The sequence below is a fragment of the Thermobia domestica genome, chromosome 1 (genome assembly GCF_964235325.1).
Source record: "Thermobia domestica chromosome 1, izTheDome1.hap1.1, whole genome shotgun sequence".
Lineage (NCBI taxonomy): Eukaryota > Metazoa > Arthropoda > Insecta > Zygentoma > Lepismatidae > Thermobia > Thermobia domestica.
The window spans coordinates 220469173-220489421 of NC_137454.1; the positions used below are offsets into that span (position 1 = coordinate 220469173).

Genomic DNA, 20249 nt, shown 5'->3' on the forward strand with positions numbered 1-20249 from the left:
CGTGTCCATCAGCTCGGTTCGACTCGGCTGAACTGAGTCGGCGGCTCGAATCGGCTCGGTTGGGGTGAGCCATCGGCTCGAGCTGGCTCGGTTGGGGTGAGCCATCGGCTCGAGCTGGCTCGGTTGGGTGAGCTGTTGGCTTGGCTCACTTCTCGGTTCAGCTCGATAGTGAATGAGCTGTGAGACGAGCCGCTCGATCCGTTTACAACCCTAGACCCGGGCTGAGTATGTTTAGCTAGCGCCCTATAACTTTTAACAATTGTTTCCTCGAACCCGAGTATTTGTTCATGCTGAACTCAAATGCAGAACCTCGTGAATGATGTCCTTGCCACCTGACGACTTCTCGACAACCGAGATCGGCTCAACCAGTTTTTAGTGTCCAGATACAAACCATCCACCTTTCATGGTTATACATGGTGTTATAATAATAATAATAATAATAATAATAATAATAATAATAATAATAATAATAATAATAAGAAGAAGAAGAAGAAGAAGAAGAAGAAGTAGCAGTAGTAGTAGTATCATTGATAATAATATTGTCAATGTACGATACTTGATGAGAGTACTTAAAGGTACACACACAGGATTTAGCTCGATTGGCTCGTTTTGGCTCGACTCGACTCGACGAATTCGAGTAGAGTTTCAAGTCGAGTTGGAGGAAAATTTTCGAGCCGAGTTCTCGAGTCGAGCTCACAGATGTGTTTCGAGTCGACTCGAGTTTCAAAGAGAACTCGCTCGTGCTCATCTCTATTCTCTTTCCTCTTTGTAAAGAGTTAAGTTTTCTATCTCCTTTTCAACAACTCTTTCTTGTCTTTCCATTCTACGCAGTTAATTTTCCTCATTGTTTTTCAGTTATTTCAAAAACTTCTAGTAGATTTCGTAGTTTCTTGAATTACATATACACTAAGATTTTCTAATTTCTGAAGAGGTGTTTTGCTTATATTTGTTTTTCATACTTCATACTCTCACTAGAATTTCAACCCAATTAATTTCGAGGCCTTTTAAATTTTAATTATGAGTGTTTGCGTAAGCACGTACTGTACTTTTGATTGCAACCTTGATAGTAATTTTGTGTAATTATTTTAACAGTATGTCATCTTATTAAGCGCATCATTTAGGAATATAATTGTTTAATACCTTGGCAACTTTTTCCTGAATATTCTCAAAGCTATAATCCCTTCATTACACTTTTATTATCTCTTTCAAACCAATCAAGTTATACATTGAAGAATATACCTTAGTACAACGTGAAAAGACAAAGAAAATGAGTATTAAAAAAATGTGAGTTAAGGTGCAAAATCTCTGCTTCAGCCAAACACAGAAAACATCTTCCTCTCTCATAGCTTGGTTTGAATATTTAGTGTGTTTTCTTCCGAATGTAGTATTATGAATTACCTTTCAAAATTGCAGATTACGAAACCTGTAAAACATACATGTATAATGCAGTTTGAGCCTGAATGGTACTATATAATATAAAACTTTGCTTCTGCTCTTCTTGTTATAGGTTCATGTGGATTATGGGTGTGTGTATTCCAATCTCACTGAGATCTCAACTGAGAAAAAACGTACCTCGTTACAAAATATTCTTAAACGTTTTACGGGTAAGCATTTTATTTTAGTTTGTAAGCATTATATCAGGGCCTCGAAAGCCTAAAGAATATAAACTGAAATTTAAAAAAAAAGTGTTAATAAAATAAATATAAAATTGTAGAAGAGTTTTCAGGTTTTAAGTACAAATGAAAATTTAAAATTAATAGTCTATAATTATCAGTGAATAAGAAAATGTCGCAGGCTTTAAAATCATTACTGAATTTTGTGTTATGGTCATTCACGGGAAGACCGACAGTTGGGGAATACCGACACTTTTAAGCTTACAAGACTGTCAATTCTTTCTGGAAGTGAAGATGTTGGCGTAATCAGTACTAAGCGAAACTGTGGGGTGTATGAAATGTATATCTGTAAAAGCTTAGGAATAAGTAGAATAATTTGAGCAGAAAGGTTGAAGTTTATAAGGTAACGTGTGAAACATATGTGAGAAGTTAAGGGTCACTATAAAATTTGAGTATGTTTTGTTAAGCTCTTGTTTGGAGGTAAAAGTTGTATTGTTCAGTACTCATGGTGGACAGCATACAGCTGAAAGTTGTGCAATCACAGGTAGTTAGTTCATCAGTGTGCAATGTTTCTAACTTGTATAAAAATATAGTTAAGCGCAACATATACATTTGGGGTACTTTCGACTCTCACATTTGGGGCACTTTCGACAGATTCTTTTTTTCCCTTTTCGTTGTGATTTTTAATAACGTATTTATCAAAAATAGTACATTAGTATTAGCATATAGATAATACAACGTCTGCATCTTTTTTCCATTACATCACGGTTCGAAATTACACACGGAAAAGCATGAGATGCTCCTGGAATTTAAACAAAATGTCAGTAGCCATAGAGGCCGTTAAGAATGAAATACTACTTGTTACTGCTGCAAGCAGTGGCGGCGATTGGACGTTAAAAGTGGGGGGGGGCAAGATATGATCTGAATATGTGTATATCAATGTTACTGTCCCTGGTTGTTTCTAATACTTTGTTTGACGAAAGGTTGTATAACTAATAGGATACCATCTTTTTCAGTTAAAACACCGTATATCGCGTTTCATATTTAATTAGGTAAATTGTCAAGAGCAACGCACATAGGTACTAACCCTTGATTCCTTGCTCATGAACATCTTAAAATTCTGTCAGAAAAATTGTGTGATCAAATTATTTAATAATATATTTGTAAAACAAATAAATAGAAAGGATATTATTAATCACACTAATGAATAATGAGGCTTGTTCTGTAGAAGTTATATTGAAACTGGGAATTAATGAACAACTTCATTTTTAATTCCACACTTGTCATTAAAGGTATGTTATTACTCTTAGAAAATGAAAGACAGTAAATACTACAAGCATATGCTACGATGCAATTGTGATATTAATTCCTTTGAATTGCAATTAAAACGCAATTCCTGTAGCTGTCTTAACTCCACGGGAAGACAAATAACCAATACACACTTATGTAACGACAAATATTATATGGTACCATCTTTTTTCTATGAACCAGTAATATATGCAAAAAATTTACATTTCCAAATGAAACTATATACATTAACCATTTTAAATTATTGCTTTTTAAAGGTAAATTATTGAATTTCAGTCAATCAGCTACAGCATCATCCCTTTTTATCCTAGGATCATGGTTAGTACCTCATTCTCTTCAGAATAGAACAACCTTTCAAACGGTTCCATTTACGTTTTCCTATCGTGTTCCTAACAATAGGAAATTTTGAGGGAAATCTGGATTTTTTCAAACTTTGATCCCCTTGGGACCCCCTTTGTTAATGCACAGATCTCAAAATCAACTGGAAAATACGAAGGGGTGTACTAAATGTGTATAAAAAAATTTCAAGCTTCTATCTTGAAAACTAAGTGCGGGAAAATGTTTACAAATGAGCTAAGAACATTCCCACAATGCCCCAGATGACCCGGATATAATATAGAATTTTTCTGAAACATCCCTATTTATCCTATGATCATTGTTCGTACATTATTCCCTTTAGAATAGAAAATACTTTCAAACGGTACCACTCACATGTCTCCATCATGTACCTGAGGTGGGAAAATCATGAAAAAATGGATTATTCGTTTAAAAAATATTCCTTCTTTGTACTTTTTTGACCCTCTGTACCCCCCTGTTTTAACGCAGAGATCTGAAACAAATCTGAAAAATACTAAGGGGTATACTAAATGTGTGTGCAAAATTTCAATCTTCTAGGTGCAAAAGTAAGCCCGCCAAAAATAATATCTCTACAATACTCCAGATTCCCGTATAAAAAAGATCTTTGGTAACAATTTCCTGAGAAATCCCTATTTATACTAAAATCATGGTTCGTACATCATTCTTTTTGGAACAGAACAGCCTTTCAAACGGCACCATTCACATGTCTCCACCATGTATCTGAGGAGGGAAAATCGCGAAAAGAGGGATCTTTGTTAAAAATATATCCTTTTTTTTACCTTTTGTCTCCTCTGGACACCCCTGTTTTATCGCAGAAATCTGAAAAGAATCTGGAAAATATTAAGGGGTGCACTGAATGTGTGTGCAAAATTTCAATCTTCTAGGTACGAAAGTAAGGCCTGCAAAAAGTAATAAAAAAGTCATAAAAATATTTTTGTTATGACGTCATCACACTCTACGTCTCGACGCAGAAAGGCGTGAAACCATACGTAACGTGTTCTACAATGCCTCCAGACTTGAGAAAAAAAAGAAGTAAAAAGCTTTTTTGGTAACTTTTTTAAATCGAATAATGAAGATTCTAGCCTATCACCAAAAAATAGATGATATAATTTAAAAGAGTTAAGTGGTCACTTCAAAAAAGTGGGGGGGGGGGCAACTGCCCCCTCTTGCCTCCCCTAATCGCCGCCCACGGCTGCAAGAGTTTTTGAAGTACCTTGGATCATTACATGACAAGTTATTCAAACTTAATTGGAAGAAACATTTTGGTGAACATACATTTGCTGAAGAAGACGAACACATACTAGAAGAAAAGTTAATTATATTAGATGCGTATGAGTTCACCCAAGAAAATAAGATGTTCTAATGTAAAGAGAGGGACAATAGTACCAAACTTTTATATCTGCACAGAAAAATAGTAAAATATAAAAATAAAAAGGTAGTGAAACATAGAAGAATGTGCAGATACATAAAAATGTTGCAAAACATAGTACAGTGAAACCTGTCTTTAGCGGAATCAAAAGGGACTTGCAAAAATTTCCGTTAAAGTCAGGTTTCCGCTTAGCGGAGGTAGACCTTTCCTTTCTTTCTTTTTTTTAATACGTGTTTATAAAGGAGCATATTGAGGAAATATATTGCTGTACGTACATTGTTCGATTACAGTACTTCTTTCTTCTAGGAATAAATACACACACACATACATAAAAAAAATGAATACAAAATATGCTATGCACACGTTTTCTTTATTTTTCTAATAGCCAAGCAGGGTTTTCTGTGCGCATTGCTGCTTGGCTACTTGACTTTCCGCATACACTTTAGTCTGAGAAATTATACTAAGTGAATCAGAATCATTTTTTTTCGTAATTTTTGCAGTTCCTTTAAACTTCTGAGATAATCTTGATATGTATTTATTCTACACTCTTCTTGGAACTCGGTATCGTATTCCTCTTCTTCCTCTATCTCGTTTTCTTCTTTCCGACATTCCGTATGATTCTTGATTAAGTTGCGGGGATTAAGGACAATTTGTGGGGGTGAATGTGAATAGTGGTTGGGAAAGGTCAACACTGTCCAGAAATACTTAACAAAAGAACGAACATTTTATCGCAGACAGTGTAATGTATATGTCTCACAGAATGTCTAAACATCTTCTAAACGCTGTAGTCCGGAACTCAGAATTTTCCGTTAAATGTTTATTTTTCTTTCCGTTGTCCGCGTAACACAGTTTCCGCTTAATGAAGGGAGTTTCACACGTTTTGTTCTCCAAAATTCATGGGACCATGAAATATTTCCGTTTAAGACAGTTTTCCGTTTAATAAAGGGTCCGTTGAAGACAGGTTTTACTGTAACAAAAATGAGCTATCTGCCGAGCTTGGTTTTACAGCAAAAGCAATCCCGCTGATTGGGTACAATGTATCGTGGCGGACAGAAGTCTTTGATAAGGTAATGGCGACTGCTTTGAAATAAATGCAGAGTATGAGAATTAAATCTATCATATCTGTAGTTTGGTGTGGAGAAGAAACAAACTTGTGAACCAAAGGTTTAAGAACAATTCAAGTTATTAATATAGAGACGGTAATAATCAGAGATGAATGAAATAGTGGAATGAAGAAAGGGGTAGGAAACGGGACAACCCCGGGAAAGCCCACGAGCACGGTGTTTGTCCACCACAAAGTCCACACGGCAGTAGATGGGATCAAACCAGCGACCCCAAGCACCGGAGGTGAACGCTGTACCACTGAAGCACCGCGCCCCCATTTTCAGATTTTGAATACACGGATGTTTCAATACTTGAACTATCAAATCTTCATGAATAATAATAATAATAATAATAATAATAATAATAATAATAATAATAATAATAATAATAATAATAATAACCTCTTAGAAGATTAAAAATTAGGAGCTTATTATCGCTCAGGTCATACCATTATAAGCAGAAACATGATATTTGGCAAGAATATTTCGGTTTTGTTTAATGTTGCCCACGAGGAGAGGAAATTCTTATCTCGTTTCTTAAACAAAACAAACGAAATCGGGACCAGAATTAACATTTTATATTGGAAACGGAACAAGGCTAACTCAACTTATCGTCTCGCTTTGGAGATGAGGATGTAGAGGACACGAAAAGTATCGTAAACATTTCTCGTACTATCTCGATTCTCGAAATAGTGTATGTCCATTCTTTAAGTAACAATTGCTCTGTAGACTGAATCTTATACACTATTTTGTTATTTACAAATTTCTGAGGTCATTGAATTATGGTCTGTGTAGGTACTTTGTAGCAAAGCTTTTATTACCTCTGCATTGCCTCTGCATATCCTGAAAGCTGGTTTATTATATGCCTTACTGTTCAATAATATACAGTTATTTTTATTACAGTAATTTTCGTTAAAACATACAATAGAATATTTTCTACATGAAACTTTAGTGGAACACTTTCGTTTAAAATTTGGGTAGTTGCAGAAGTGTGCCTATAGGTACAGACCCCCTTCCCCGAGATCCCAACTTTTCTGTAAGTTTTGCCTAATTTAAGGGCAACTTTTTTATACCATTATTATTATTATTATTATTATTATTATTATTATTATTATTATTATTATTATTATTATTATTATTATTATTATTATTATTATTGTTATTATTATTATTGAAGTGTTGTGAATTTAATGGTTCCACCCACTTCCCGCCCAGTGGGCATTGTGCTGAATAAACGCCGGCTGTGCCCGACGTGTATTCAATGTGAGTACCTCCAGACTACTGGTCGAGCGCCTTGACCACTTAACCACGATCACTACGCAGCAGGGTGGAAAAAAATCATGATTTTTTTCAAAAAAATCATTTTTGTTGATTTTTTTGATTTAAATCGATTTTTTTGATTTAAATCAAATCTTTCTCCTCGTATAATGCAAGTCGCGAACTGAAGAAAAAGCATTAGGAATTAGTATTAAATGCTAATTATGCCATTTAAGTGAAAGTATTGGGGTTGAATTTTGAATTATCCCCAATCGTTAACCTATATCAATCCTAAACAATGTTTCTTAACCCTTTTAAATTATGGCTCTTTTTAAACGTAAATGATAGACTTTCAGTCAAGCAGCTACAGCATCATCCCTATTTATCCTAGGATCATGCTACATACATCACTCTTTTTAGAATAGAACAATTTTTGAAACGGTAATATTCACATTTCCCTATCATGTCCCTGAAGCGGGAAATTTTGAGAGTAATCGGCATTTTCTTTACTTTTTTTTTTTTAAATTTAATTCCCTCTGGATCCCCCTGTGTTAACGCACAGATCTCAAAATCAACTGGGAAATACTAAGGGGTGTACTGAATGTATGTACAAAATTTCAAGCTTCTATCTTGAGTAGTAAGGGGGAGGAAATTATTTAACAATGAGCTAAGAACATTCCCACGATGACCCGGATGTAATATAAAAATTTCCTCAGACATCCCTATTTATCCTAGGATCATGATTTGTACATTATTCTCTTCAGAATAAAACAAATTTTCAAACGTGTCCCTTCAAATGTCTCCATCATGTATCTGGGGCGGGTAAATCACGAAAAAATGAATTTTCTGTTAAAAATATATATATTTTTTAAAAAAATAATACCTCTGTGGACCCCTGCTCCTGTTTTAAGGCAGAGATCTGAAACAAATCTGAAAAATACTGAGGGGTGCACTGAGTACATGTGCAAAATTTCAATCTTGGAGGTGAAAAGTAAGCCCGCGAAAAATAATATTCCTCAAATACCCCAGATTCCCGTATAAAACAGGATCTCAGATAACAGTTTCCTGCGACATCCCTATTTATCCTAGGAGCATACTACGTACATCATTTTCTTCAGAATAAAACAACCTTTGAAACGGTACCATTCATATGTTTCCATCTGAGACGGAAAAATCACGAAAAAAGCTGTTTTTGTTAAAAATATTGTTTTTTTTAAAACATTTTTGCCTCTCTGGACCCCGCTGTTTCCACAGAAATCTGAAAATATCTGAAAATTATTAAGGGGTGCACTGAACGAGTGTGCAAAATTTCAGTCTTCTGAATGCAAAATATAACCCGCAAAATGCCAAATAATAATAATAATAATACGCATAACAAAAAAATCATTTTTTAAATTTGACGTCAACGCAGAAAGGCGTGAAAGCATATGTAACATGTTCTAGAATGCCTCCAGTCTTGAAGAAAACGAAGTAAAAAGCCTTATTGGTACTTTTTTAATCGAATAATGAAGATTCTACCCTATCACCTAAAAATATAATATAATTTAAATAGAATAATTTAATTATATAATTTAAAAGGTTAAGCATTAAGGAAAAAGTACTGCAACATTTATCAAAATGACACTTTTTCACAAGTTACTTATATTTGCCAGGGGCCTATTTTTAAAAACTCAGAACTAGCTTCCAGCATGAAATACATAAATTTCGGCTAAAGTTATAAAACAAAAAACAAAAATGGAGAGAGGATAGGACCCCTCTAAATACACCCTATTATCTAGGAACAAACAAACAGACACGCACAAAAAAGAATTTTCGTCTTAAATATCGATAGTGATTTCCCCGTTGGAATAGTTAACGATCTTAAAACCCAAACCCAATGTTACGAAAAGAAGAAAACAGGATTGCTCCCTTACCTGTTCAAAACGGGATTTTCCCTAATCATCCTCTGCATGACATTTGTTTTCATACTATACTGTACATTTGAGTCTCATTGTATTATGATTATTAATTTCCATAATTGAAATAACAAAACAGAAACGGGATTTTACTTATTTTCACTTTAAATTAATTTATTTCGGAATTCGATTTAAATCAACGATTTTTATTTAAAAAATCAAGTGATTTAAATCTTGATTTAAATCGTGATTTAAATCAGACTGATTTAAATCAATCCACCCTGCTACGCAGTAACTGATTCGTCCTTAGTGTGTTTACATTAGATTTCTTTGCCTCCGCTCGTTTCAAAACTTCTTTCGTATTTCTTTTAACATGTTATCATGATATGTAAATGATCTTTGGCATAGTTTACATTAATAACTTGAGTTGGTCTTAAACCTTTGGTTCACAAGTTTGTTTCTTCTCCACACCAAATTACAAATATGACAGATTTAATTCTCATAATCTGCATTTGTTTCAAAGCAGTTGCTATTACCTGATCAAAGACTTCTGTCCGCCACGATACGAAATATTTCAATGATTTCACGAGGACTGTGTTCTTTACTCAGATGATCCCTTCTTTGTGTATTAACAATGTGAAATCTCTGACAAATATGAGTGCTCTTTCCTGTATATGAAACTAACACTAATATTTTAATCTACAACCATACTTTTGATAACATGTGAGTAACATAAATTAACGATTGTTGTTAATGATGAACGGAATTTTTGTGCTCTCTGCACTAGCTCACATTTAACATATTATTTTTAAAAAGAAATTCTTGTTTCATATTATTTTGTTGGAACTAAACAAAATTTTGTGATTATTATTTTCACCTTTTGTAACTCAGTGACATTTTAAAATATTTTCGTAGCTGTAAATAAATGTATTCTACCTTCTTAAACTTAAAGATTTTCATTTTTGTTTAAAGCATATGAACTACTTTACGAACGGTAATATGTGTTGGGGAATTATTAGCAACACTATCATAGTAAGTAAGATTTTAATATGGATGTCAATGTTTCCCCAACAACCTGTTGGTCTTCCCCGTAGAATTGGGGAAGCCCGACACTCCTTCATCGTTCATTTCAATTGTGGCTCCACAGTCACACATTGCTTTTATGTAACATGTGTTGTATCTGTCAGCTAGTTGAAATGGTATATTTAATCACGGGCTATAAATCGTTTCTTTAATAATTCATTACAATCTTGTAGTAGTGCTAATGTCCTTAGGGTGTCGATATTGCCCCAAATGACCATATAATCCCTTTAAGGGTGGCCTTTCACTTACATTTCTTATGCTCCGCCCCTTCCTATGTTGATGATATTTTCTGTCACTAGGCCTAAATTTATTTCAGTGTATAAAATTGATTTTAAAGGAAACTAGTTTTTATTATCAAAGGCTAGAGCACTTTTGGCTCTAATTATTTTTGTATGTGGTTTAATAACGTCCGTTTACCTTTCTCTGTTCGAAAAATCCATTAATTAGTCTAATCAGGAGAAAGCATCTTTCGCAGACCAGGCAGCTTCTATAGTTGTTGTAAGCTCTTTGCAATGACCAGATTTTTGTAGCACGAAACACTGGAATAAATACTAGTTTGTTCTTTCGTATGCATAGTTAAAAGCTTTGAGCATTTCTGACTAGTTGCAACAAGATATTGGTTTTTCGTCCAGCTCACAATAAACAAAACTATTATTATGTTCAGCGTTGCCTGAACTTCTAATATCAAAATCCTAGTCTATGATTTCAAAACTAAAGGAGAGAAATTTTTACTGTTTCGTTTTCCTTTCTAAGCGAAATGTGTTACACATTCTCTCAAGTCACTTAAGTTTCTCACAGAAAAGTTTAACAATTTTGAATATGCAGTATTTTTGTAACATTCATAATCCGTCGTGGGAGTTTCGATTCTACTTACCAATTTTGACATTGATTCAAAACCGACTTTATAAATGATTCTGAAATCGTTCTGAGATTAAAGTCTATGAGGATTTTCGTATCAAGAAACAAAATACGAATCCCCTTATTTTTGGGTAAAAGAACGAAGGTTTACTCGTGGTTCTACGAAGCTGAACGTTGAAGGACTGGAATAGACTCAATGACCTACCAAGTAAGCTCAGTATTCCAGTTTTCAGTTTCTTGTTGAAGATTCAGCTGAATTCGCACCCGGAGCTCTCAATTACAAAGGAAGAATTCTAATTATTGCCTAAAAAGATTATTAGTAATTAGTATTTCGATGTACCTTTATCAGCTTATCATTCAGTGCAAACTCGCATCGAGCACAATGCACTTCAATGAATATCGGTGGAAAAAACTACTAGAGCCTTTCCATTTGAACTGTGCCTTGCTGGCGCTGCTGTCAATATGTGATTTGCCACAATGAATTATTTCACGGACTTCACTGTGCTCTGTCTTGTTAGCCACTTTAGTAGCCTACGATCTTCACTCGTCGAGACCAACGACTGAATGACAAATTGGCAACACAGCTGAGGTCATTCACTTGTTTTCGTTACGCAAACAGAGGGCGGCGGGGGTGGTTTCGAAGTATAGTTCGCATAGCTTACGAGAGCAGTGATGCCAATTGAAGGGAAATTTCCCTTGGCGTAGGGAAATTTTGAGTAAATTTTGGAGAAAAGGGAAAAAGGGAAATTGCTTGTAATCTCTCAATATTGCAGGGAAATTTGAACCTCTCTTCAATCCTTTATAGATTGAACATATTTACTTATCTGATTAATCTCATTAAAATTCAATATAAATTCAACATCCTATTTGTTCCAAACATAATCCGTTGCACATATTTCACATAAATCCTCACAAGTTATCTTGCTTTGCATTCGTTAATATTTATCAACATTACACATCGATCAACATATTCAGTTAAATTCAAAACATTACAACAATGCTTATTTAAAATCTTTTATCAAAATTAATCTTCCCATTGTTGAATTAAATGCAATGCAATAAGATGAAATATTTCTCAATTAAATTATCACTCCAACTATTGTAAGTTTAATTTTCCCAATCAGATGTTTTTCCCAACCAGAAAATTGATTGTGAAGAGGATTAATCGATGTAAGAGACGAAAATCTGCGTGTCGTGAATGTAAATATGTATATATGGGCGAATACTGGGTCATTAGTGTATGTGTGTTTGTGTAACTTTACAAATTTTCTGGTGACTGTGCGCACAGAATTATTAATTCTTAAGAATTCCGAATCTAAACTTTGTATTGTGCTTACGAACATTCCTCGTGTACAGCCAAAGACAGTAGCACCTAGGGTTTTCTTTGTAATTGTTCATATTCGTTTCAGTAAATGTGGGAGTGCTGTTCTTCAGTAAGTACATACCAAATATATACTTAATATTTTCTTTGTACCTTAGGTTACATTAATATTAAAATCTATCATGATGTCTAGGATAAAAGTTAAATTTACATAACATTTATTTCACATTTTTTATGATTTCTTTAGGTTGTCCATCCTGACAGAGGTATTTATAGGGTTTTTCCTCAGTTCACCAGGCAAATGCACAGATTGCACCTTTAACATAGGTCCTGGCCTAACCTTTCCATATCCTTTCCCCTCACCTATCGCGACGCCTTAGATATCTAAACAACAAATCAAGTTCAAATTCTGCGTAAGCTCAAAGGAAGGTTGCCAGGTATCTGCTTGTATGTGGTTATAAGATTGGGGTGAGGGGGTGGAAGCAAAAACGATTAAAAATACGTTTACTAAGTACTTGAACGGTTTGGATGAAGGGAAATTTTGTCCGGAAAAGGGAAATTCTGAAGCTTGTGAAGGGAAAACGGCTTTGCAGGAATTGGCATCACTGTACGAGAGCACAAGTGGAATAGACAGGCTCTAAGTATGTATCACTGAGAAAACATCTTAATTTACTTTGAATTTCTGTTTCAGCGTTCATGCATCCTCTTCTTACTTGGATTAATCCTGAACACAAATGGTGTCGGTCCAGATGTCGACAGAATTAGAATCTTCGGAGTTTTACAAAGATTTGGAATTTGTTATTTAGTGGTTACATCAATATGTCTTGGTCTGACAAGACGAGAATACGAAACTCCTCAGGTAAAGTATGAATATAATAGTAAATTTAATTTTTAAAAGGTCTTTTTGTAATTATTGACTGTTTAAGATAAGTCCTCAAATTTTTATTGCAAAACCAGTCTGAAATATTTATAATTTAGCATCTGTGTGAAGGTCTGTATTTACGTACGGTTAAACATGGGGCATGGCCTAAGGCGGTACATTTCTAGGTCCAGTTTTTTTTCATACTTCAATTCTGGTCATCACAGAGATTTATAATGCACACGTAGATTGATATAACTCAACAGATTTTTAATATTTTCTACTTCTTTCACTTTGATTATTTACTTTATTGTCCGAAATTTTCTACAGTGATATTTACTGATATTACGGGGCGACATATTTTAAAGACTCGGAGCGACGAAAGTGTTGAATATGACCCTTTCTGTTTGAACGGAAAATTCTACTTCTTAACTTCTTGCACACTTATTACAAAATAGTCATAATATAAATGTTTATTTTGAAAATTAAATACATAATCAAATAATATTTAGTTATTATTTTTATTTTACATTGTTTACTAAACATGGTTTACTTACAAATGGATCTTGTAGTCTAATTCTTAAGTAAATCTGTACAGGGTTGTAAACGCTCACTTTTGAAACGAGCTTGGTTCAGCTCAAACTCAGAGTGTAAAAAGTGAGTTAACTTAGTTCAATCTCAAACTTTTTAAAAGGAGCAATCTCAATCCACGATCAATTATTTGATCTACGCTCAACTTCATGTCCAACGTAAGGAAATCACGTTCTGAATTTAATAACTAAAATATTTATAATTGTGCGACGCTTGATAAACCTAAAGTCCGGAGACCTAATAGGCCAGTGTAGAAGGTTTATATCGAGTAAAGCACGCTAAGTTGCTGTAGCGGTATGGGAACCACGTAAAATTTAATCCTACTGGAACATGGAGTTCAGCATAATGTCTAAAAACAGTCAGATGACAAGACTAACGATAAAATAAGAGGAGCCACTAGTCATACTTCCCAGAATGAAAACCAGAGACGAGCGTGAAGTATAGCTTCTGCTTCTCATACCAGAATCCAGATGTGTCACTTATGACAAATACGAAAATACACAGGATTTTTATGTTTTCACACATATGCGGATTCCTTCATGACCTCACTGTGTTCAAGATAACAGCTCTAAGCTGCCTTGTCCAACAATATCGAAGATGTTCTCAGTGCTGAGCAAGTGTCAGTAATAATCGTGCGAAAGAAACTTGGCGTGTAAAGACTTCAAATCGATTGTTCAGTCCTTCTTGTCTTAATGGAGCCATGGTGGCTCTGAATCTACTGACGGTCACCGTCTTGTCACTTAGAATGACTTGAACAATCATTCTGCCCAAGAGCTCCTTGATGCGTGGTGGGCGCACTGGGGTCATGTGCTCGTTGGAGTCCTCTTATTGCACATACCACTTACGGATCACGTGGCCGGCAATTCTGCGAAACAACCACATGGCCTCTGTTATATAGCTATGCTCGTTGTCTCCCAAGTATACAATACGATTTTGCTGGCGTTGCCCTGGCACTGAAGACACACACACACACTGAGATCTATACTCAATTAATTAGAATACTCAACCCTCATTGTCCGAAGACCTTCAATATACTACACTGCCCTCTACACACACAGCGATCACCGTGCACTCTACGATACTCAGGGGTGGATCCAGGGGGGCGATCGCCCTCCCCAGAAAAGGAAACTTTCTTATTTTATATATAAATAAAACCCATCCCAGAGTTTGGAGCTTTTAAAAGTAGCTCTAAGTAGCATACTACAACCCCCCCCCCAGAAGCCCGTCTTGGATCCGCCCCTGTCAATGGAGTGACGTCGCCAGCTTTAGTTTCTTGGAGGCAAATGGGGAGACAAGAAACTTTTTCTGGGAGCAACTATTTTTTTCTATACCGTAAGACATCAGGGGTTACTTTGCACATCAGGGATTACATTGCATAAAAAATGAAAAGAGTTTCACAGTCCTCTGTCGGTAAAACCAGAGCAGTAAAGAGGAAGTTTCAATTGCCACAGTATAATTGAATATCTACCTGTATTTTGGCTATCATATTGGCGGATCCAGAAAAGTAGTTTGAGAGGGGCTTCACTCACAAAGGCTTCGGTTTTTTTTCTTAGAAATCAGTAGATTTTTGGGAGGGAGGCATAGGAATGATTACCATTAGATTTTTAAAAAAAAAAAGAAAAAAAGAAATGCAATTTGGATGGGATTCAACCTGAAAGTCACAAACCCCGTAGATCTTCCACTGATCACAGTTGGGATGATATTCTTGGGCATAAGGAATAACCAAGGCAAATCAGTTCACGGGGATTTTTTTTTTCCTGCGTTGGTGTTTTTGTGGAACATATGCTAAACTATTATAGTGTGGTTCCTGTGCCGGTACCAGCAAATACATAATTTTCTTTGCCAATATCGATAATTCAAACTAAGTACTGATACCGGTACCATCATTCTAATATGAATATTTGTAGACTGCATGCAGTTTTGTGTAGAAAGTAAACTGTATAAATAGTGAAGGGAAAACATTGCACAGAAACGTCGTGTTCGTATGTTGAAAATACTTTTTTGTATGTTATGCATAGCTATGGGTAGGCCTATACATAGTTTGTTACAACGCGTCGATATAGATCTCTAAAACGCAGAAATGTTCGGGTATTTTTATATTCGTCAATATAGCGTCACTAGTAAACAACTTAGCCCGACAACTACGTCAATGTATTTTTTCGTGCTATACCATGCTGTTGGGGAAGGGGGGACGGTCCCGGGCGCCGAAGTATGGGGCGCAAAATTCGGAAGGAAGAAAAAGAAAATATATACCGGTATATATATATATATATATATATATATAAAATTGAAGGAAAAAGTAAGAAAAAGTGCTCAAAATCAAGGAAAACCAGGGTTTATTTTTAAAAAATTTATTACGCTTCGCGCCAACCATAGTCTATCGACCTCAGTCATATGTACGGGGGCGCCATCGTATATTCTCCCCTAGGCGCTGATTTTCCATGGTACGGCACTGGTGCTATTATTGTTTTGATGTAGAGTCTTTTCAACGACACATAAATTATAGACTTACTTCAGCACCCGCTGATCTTCTTCAGAATATGAAACACTTGATTCAACGTGTGTACTTAAAAAAAAAAAAAAAAAAAAAAGATTTCAAGCTAAAATTTTCACCACATTCCTTGTTTCTCGTCTCCTTCGTGCGCAGCGTCGATGCGCCTATCTAGCGTCATTTGTTTCCCGGTATAGTTCGAATTACCAATTTTCCAGACGAAGTTTGTAGCGTTATGCGGTGCAACGTTACAGAATGAATGTTCACCAGCATTTCTTAAGAGTCCAACACAGTATGAGTAACGTGAACTTTTGAAAATGTGACAATATTTGTATAAAGTTGGTGCTGAATTGGGTAGAATTGTACCAACTTTTTCACAAAAGGGGCTGAAAATGCCAGCGTGGTACCAACGGGCCGGTGAATGACAAAAAGGGTTGAATCTGGTACAATTGTACCAAATGTGGCAACACTGCGTGGAAGGATCAATTTTTATCAACGGGGAGTGTAGTGAAACAGTACAGTCGTGGTAAATCGCGTGTGTCAGAAGAAAATGTGGAAGCAATAGGAGAGTATTTTTCACATTGCCCCAGGAAGTCATTTCGCGCAGCAAGCAGGCATTTGGCAATTCCAAAGTCAACAGTGGACGATGTGGTACACAAACGATTACGTTTGCGTGCGTATAAGTTGCAATTGTTGCAAGAAATTAATCCCAACGATAAGACACAGAGAGTAGCATTTGCTACTGAAATTCTGGACAGGATTGATTATGACCATAATTTCCTATTGAACGTTGTTTTCTCTGATGAGGCACCTTTTCACTTGTCTGGCTGTGTTAACAGACACAACATTAGGATATGGGGATCTGAGAATCCGCATGCGTACATAGAACGTTCTAGAGACAGTCCCAAATTGAATGTTTGGTGTTCTTCAACACATAATGCACTTATAGGTAGGTCCCTTCTTTTTCATATAGCAAACCATAACATGAACTGTGTTCTTAGACATGCTGCAACACTTTGCTGTTCCCCAGTTACAATATTTGCACTCTCAAGTGACATTCCAATTGGATGGTGTCCCGCCACATTGGAGCCTATAAGTGAGGGAGTACCTGATACTGAATTTCCTGGTAGTTGGATAGGCCGTGATGGGCCAATTAAGTGGCCTCCACGCTCTCCTGATGTTATTCCCTGTACTTCTTATTGTGGGGGTATGTGAAAGACCTTGTGTATTCTGGTGAAAAGGTGCGTAACCTTGATGAACTGAAGAACCGTATTAGGAATGCGATTGCTTCAGTAACACCTCAGATGTTACAGAATACGTGGAGAGATATTGAGTTCAGTCTAGATATTGTAAGAGTTACAAATGGAGCTCACATGGATTTACACTGAGTTACAATGACTTGTAAGACCAAATAAACTTTATAAGTTCTCCTTTAAAATGCATGTTTTCTTTTTCCTTCTGTATTTCTGACCATATTAAAACTATACACTTTAAAAAACCGTCAGTCCCATTCCGGACACCCTGTATAAGCTATATATTTCCGTACTTTGTAAACACTTTAGAATATAATCGCTCTCTTTAAAATATTTTAAATTCTTTACTTTATACTGCAGTATCAAGGGATATATTTGGTTTGCTTCTTATTTTACACTGTTCACAGTGTAAGCAGTGTGCAACTTGTAGCATTTTCACATTGAAGCCCGCATTTTGTAATTAACATCAATTAAATAACTCAACCCTTTCAGGATCAATGACTTAGGGGTCTTTCACATATTATGTAACGTGGCAAAGGGGGGAAGGGGTTAGGCCTTACGTTACTAAGTATGACAAGAGAGGAGGAGGGGGTTTACGTTATCGGTACGTAACGCACAGTGGCGTATTTACGATTTTGTTTTGGTGGAGGCTTTGCTAACTTTCGGGGGGATGATTTGCCTGAAAATGTGAAAATTCTGCAAGATATTTCATATACTTTACCTTAGTAAGTAAGATTTCGGGGGCTTAATCCCGGAAGCTCCCCTAAATACGCCACTGGTAACGCAGTTTTTTAAACAAATAATTTTATTAAGTTCTTTTCTTATAAATAAGTAAATAAATACTTCTATTGTTTTCGGAAATTGCGACCCTAATTATAGCAAATTTCGCCGATCCCGGGTGGGCAAGGGGGCCCGGGCCCAGAGTTGGCGTGGGTCAATGAAAACTTGACCCACGACCCACTGACCCACCACCCACCGTGACCCACTCTGACCCACGACCCACCACCCACGGTGACCCACGGTGACCCACTAACCACCGTGACACACTCTGACCCACCGTGACCCACCACCCACCATGAACCCCTCTCATCCACTGTGACCTATTCTGACTAACCAAAATCCATCGTCATCAACTCTGAACACGATCCACAGCCTCTTCTTTACTGACTAAAGAGTTTACACTTGAAATAAAACAAGACTGCGAAATTGGGTCACTAATCGGAGTTTGAATTTCTAGTCAATCGCTCAAGCACCACTCTGTTAGAATAACGGTGGATCTGACCTTTATGATATAAAATGGTAAAGTGTTTGTCAGTGAGGAAATTGAAACAGTTCGAGGTGAGGGGAAATTAGTGTGTGCCTAAAATATACTTGTACTAAGAGAGTATTCTTGCAAGTGTTAATTTCTGAACGCATTCCAAAAGAAACTTCTATTCACAGGAAAATACCCCTGTACAATATGGAAAAGGTTATGGTTTCTCAGTTCACAGTATTTTTCTCACAAAAAACTTAAAAAATCAGTTTTTCATAGTTTGTAAAGGTGCTCGGGTACCCTATGTGAGAGCATCTCCATAAAGTATGCTCATAATTGTAATTTGTGTAATCACTAAAACACCACGTTAAATTTAAGTTACAAATATGCATAATTGCAATTATTATGAATATTTATTCAAAGTAGTTTACCTAAAGCAAAGAGAAGATTTACTAAAAAGTAGGTACAAAGTTGAATAACACAAATAAGCCATTACTAATACAAGTATACATTTTCTATAACTCGTAATTTTCCACCTTAAAACAAATCTGAAATCGGGTTTATTTCCTGTTGGTAACTTTTTCGTGGTAAATCATCCGCAACGGAATGATGTCCATCCTTCAGCCAAGAAATAACTAGCTCGTGTACTTTGAGCTTGTCTAGCAGTGGGCCATCAACATTGATGAACAACAAGTTAGACAACGTTTGAGCACTTAGTCTATTTCTAATATCAGTCATATGTAAATTCATAAGGGGAAATGCCCGTTCGCATTCTGTCGTGGAAATTGACAATACTTCTACCCGATTTCTGCAACTCCTCATCGACAATCTGCTTGTTAGACTTAAGTATGATAACGATTTTTCTTAGTCAGTTTTGAAATACTCAGCAAAAAGTATAATCTCTCGTATCACCATACAACATCTTTTCCATATCGACCATGTCAGTTGGCAATGTCGACTCATGGAGAACAGAAACTTCATCTACCACGCCTTCGATAGGGAATCTTGTGAATAAATTATCAATTAAAGCCTGATAAACTGATGATTTCTTATTTGTTTATAAATTTAATTTTTGTAATTACACATGAAGGTTTGATGCCATTACCAAGATCCCTCCCCCGTCTAGAAAGCGAAAGGGAACGAGGTTCCTGGAGTATTCATAGGTGAATGGGAATTTCTCTCCTTCTTCCCCTTCAATTACCACACTGCTGTTTGCCATGTGCCAAATTACGATGAATTTAAATTAAATTATCATAGTATAATTATTTCCTTGTTGAATTATTAATAATTTTCAGTGGAAAAAAGGATGAAATTTGAAAGTTCCAAATCAAGGTTAGTAGATCAACGTAAAGGGAAAAAAGTGTAAAATTTTCCATATAATTATGCGTACAATCCAAACTTCAAATTTCCGTGTAATTAAGCTTACAGTACAAATTTTATGCCTATTTTAGTCACAAGTTTTTGGGTTGATTGCCCTGTGCTGTAAGCGCTCCATATAATGAACATAAGCTTCAGCAATTATTATAGTAGAAAGCAATGGATATATGAAGCCAAGCACTGTATTTTTTGTTTCTGATTTTTTTTCTTAAATAACATCGATCGTTTTCGATTATTTTTACAAACCAACTCACTACCAATT

At 35.8% G+C, this 20249-nt stretch overlaps 1 protein-coding gene across 2 annotated transcripts in view; it reads left to right on the plus strand.

Annotated features, from left to right (window-relative positions):
* LOC145694210 (heparan-alpha-glucosaminide N-acetyltransferase-like) overlaps positions 1–20249 on the plus strand; it is a 93123-nt gene that overhangs the window by 59231 nt on the left and 13643 nt on the right. For both annotated transcript variants that reach the window (XM_081770330.1, XM_081770326.1), the window contains exons 7-8: positions 1508–1604; positions 12856–13023. In XM_081770330.1, the coding sequence (XP_081626456.1) occupies positions 1508–1604; positions 12856–13023 (265 nt within the window). The remainder of the gene's footprint in view (positions 1–1507; positions 1605–12855; positions 13024–20249) is intronic.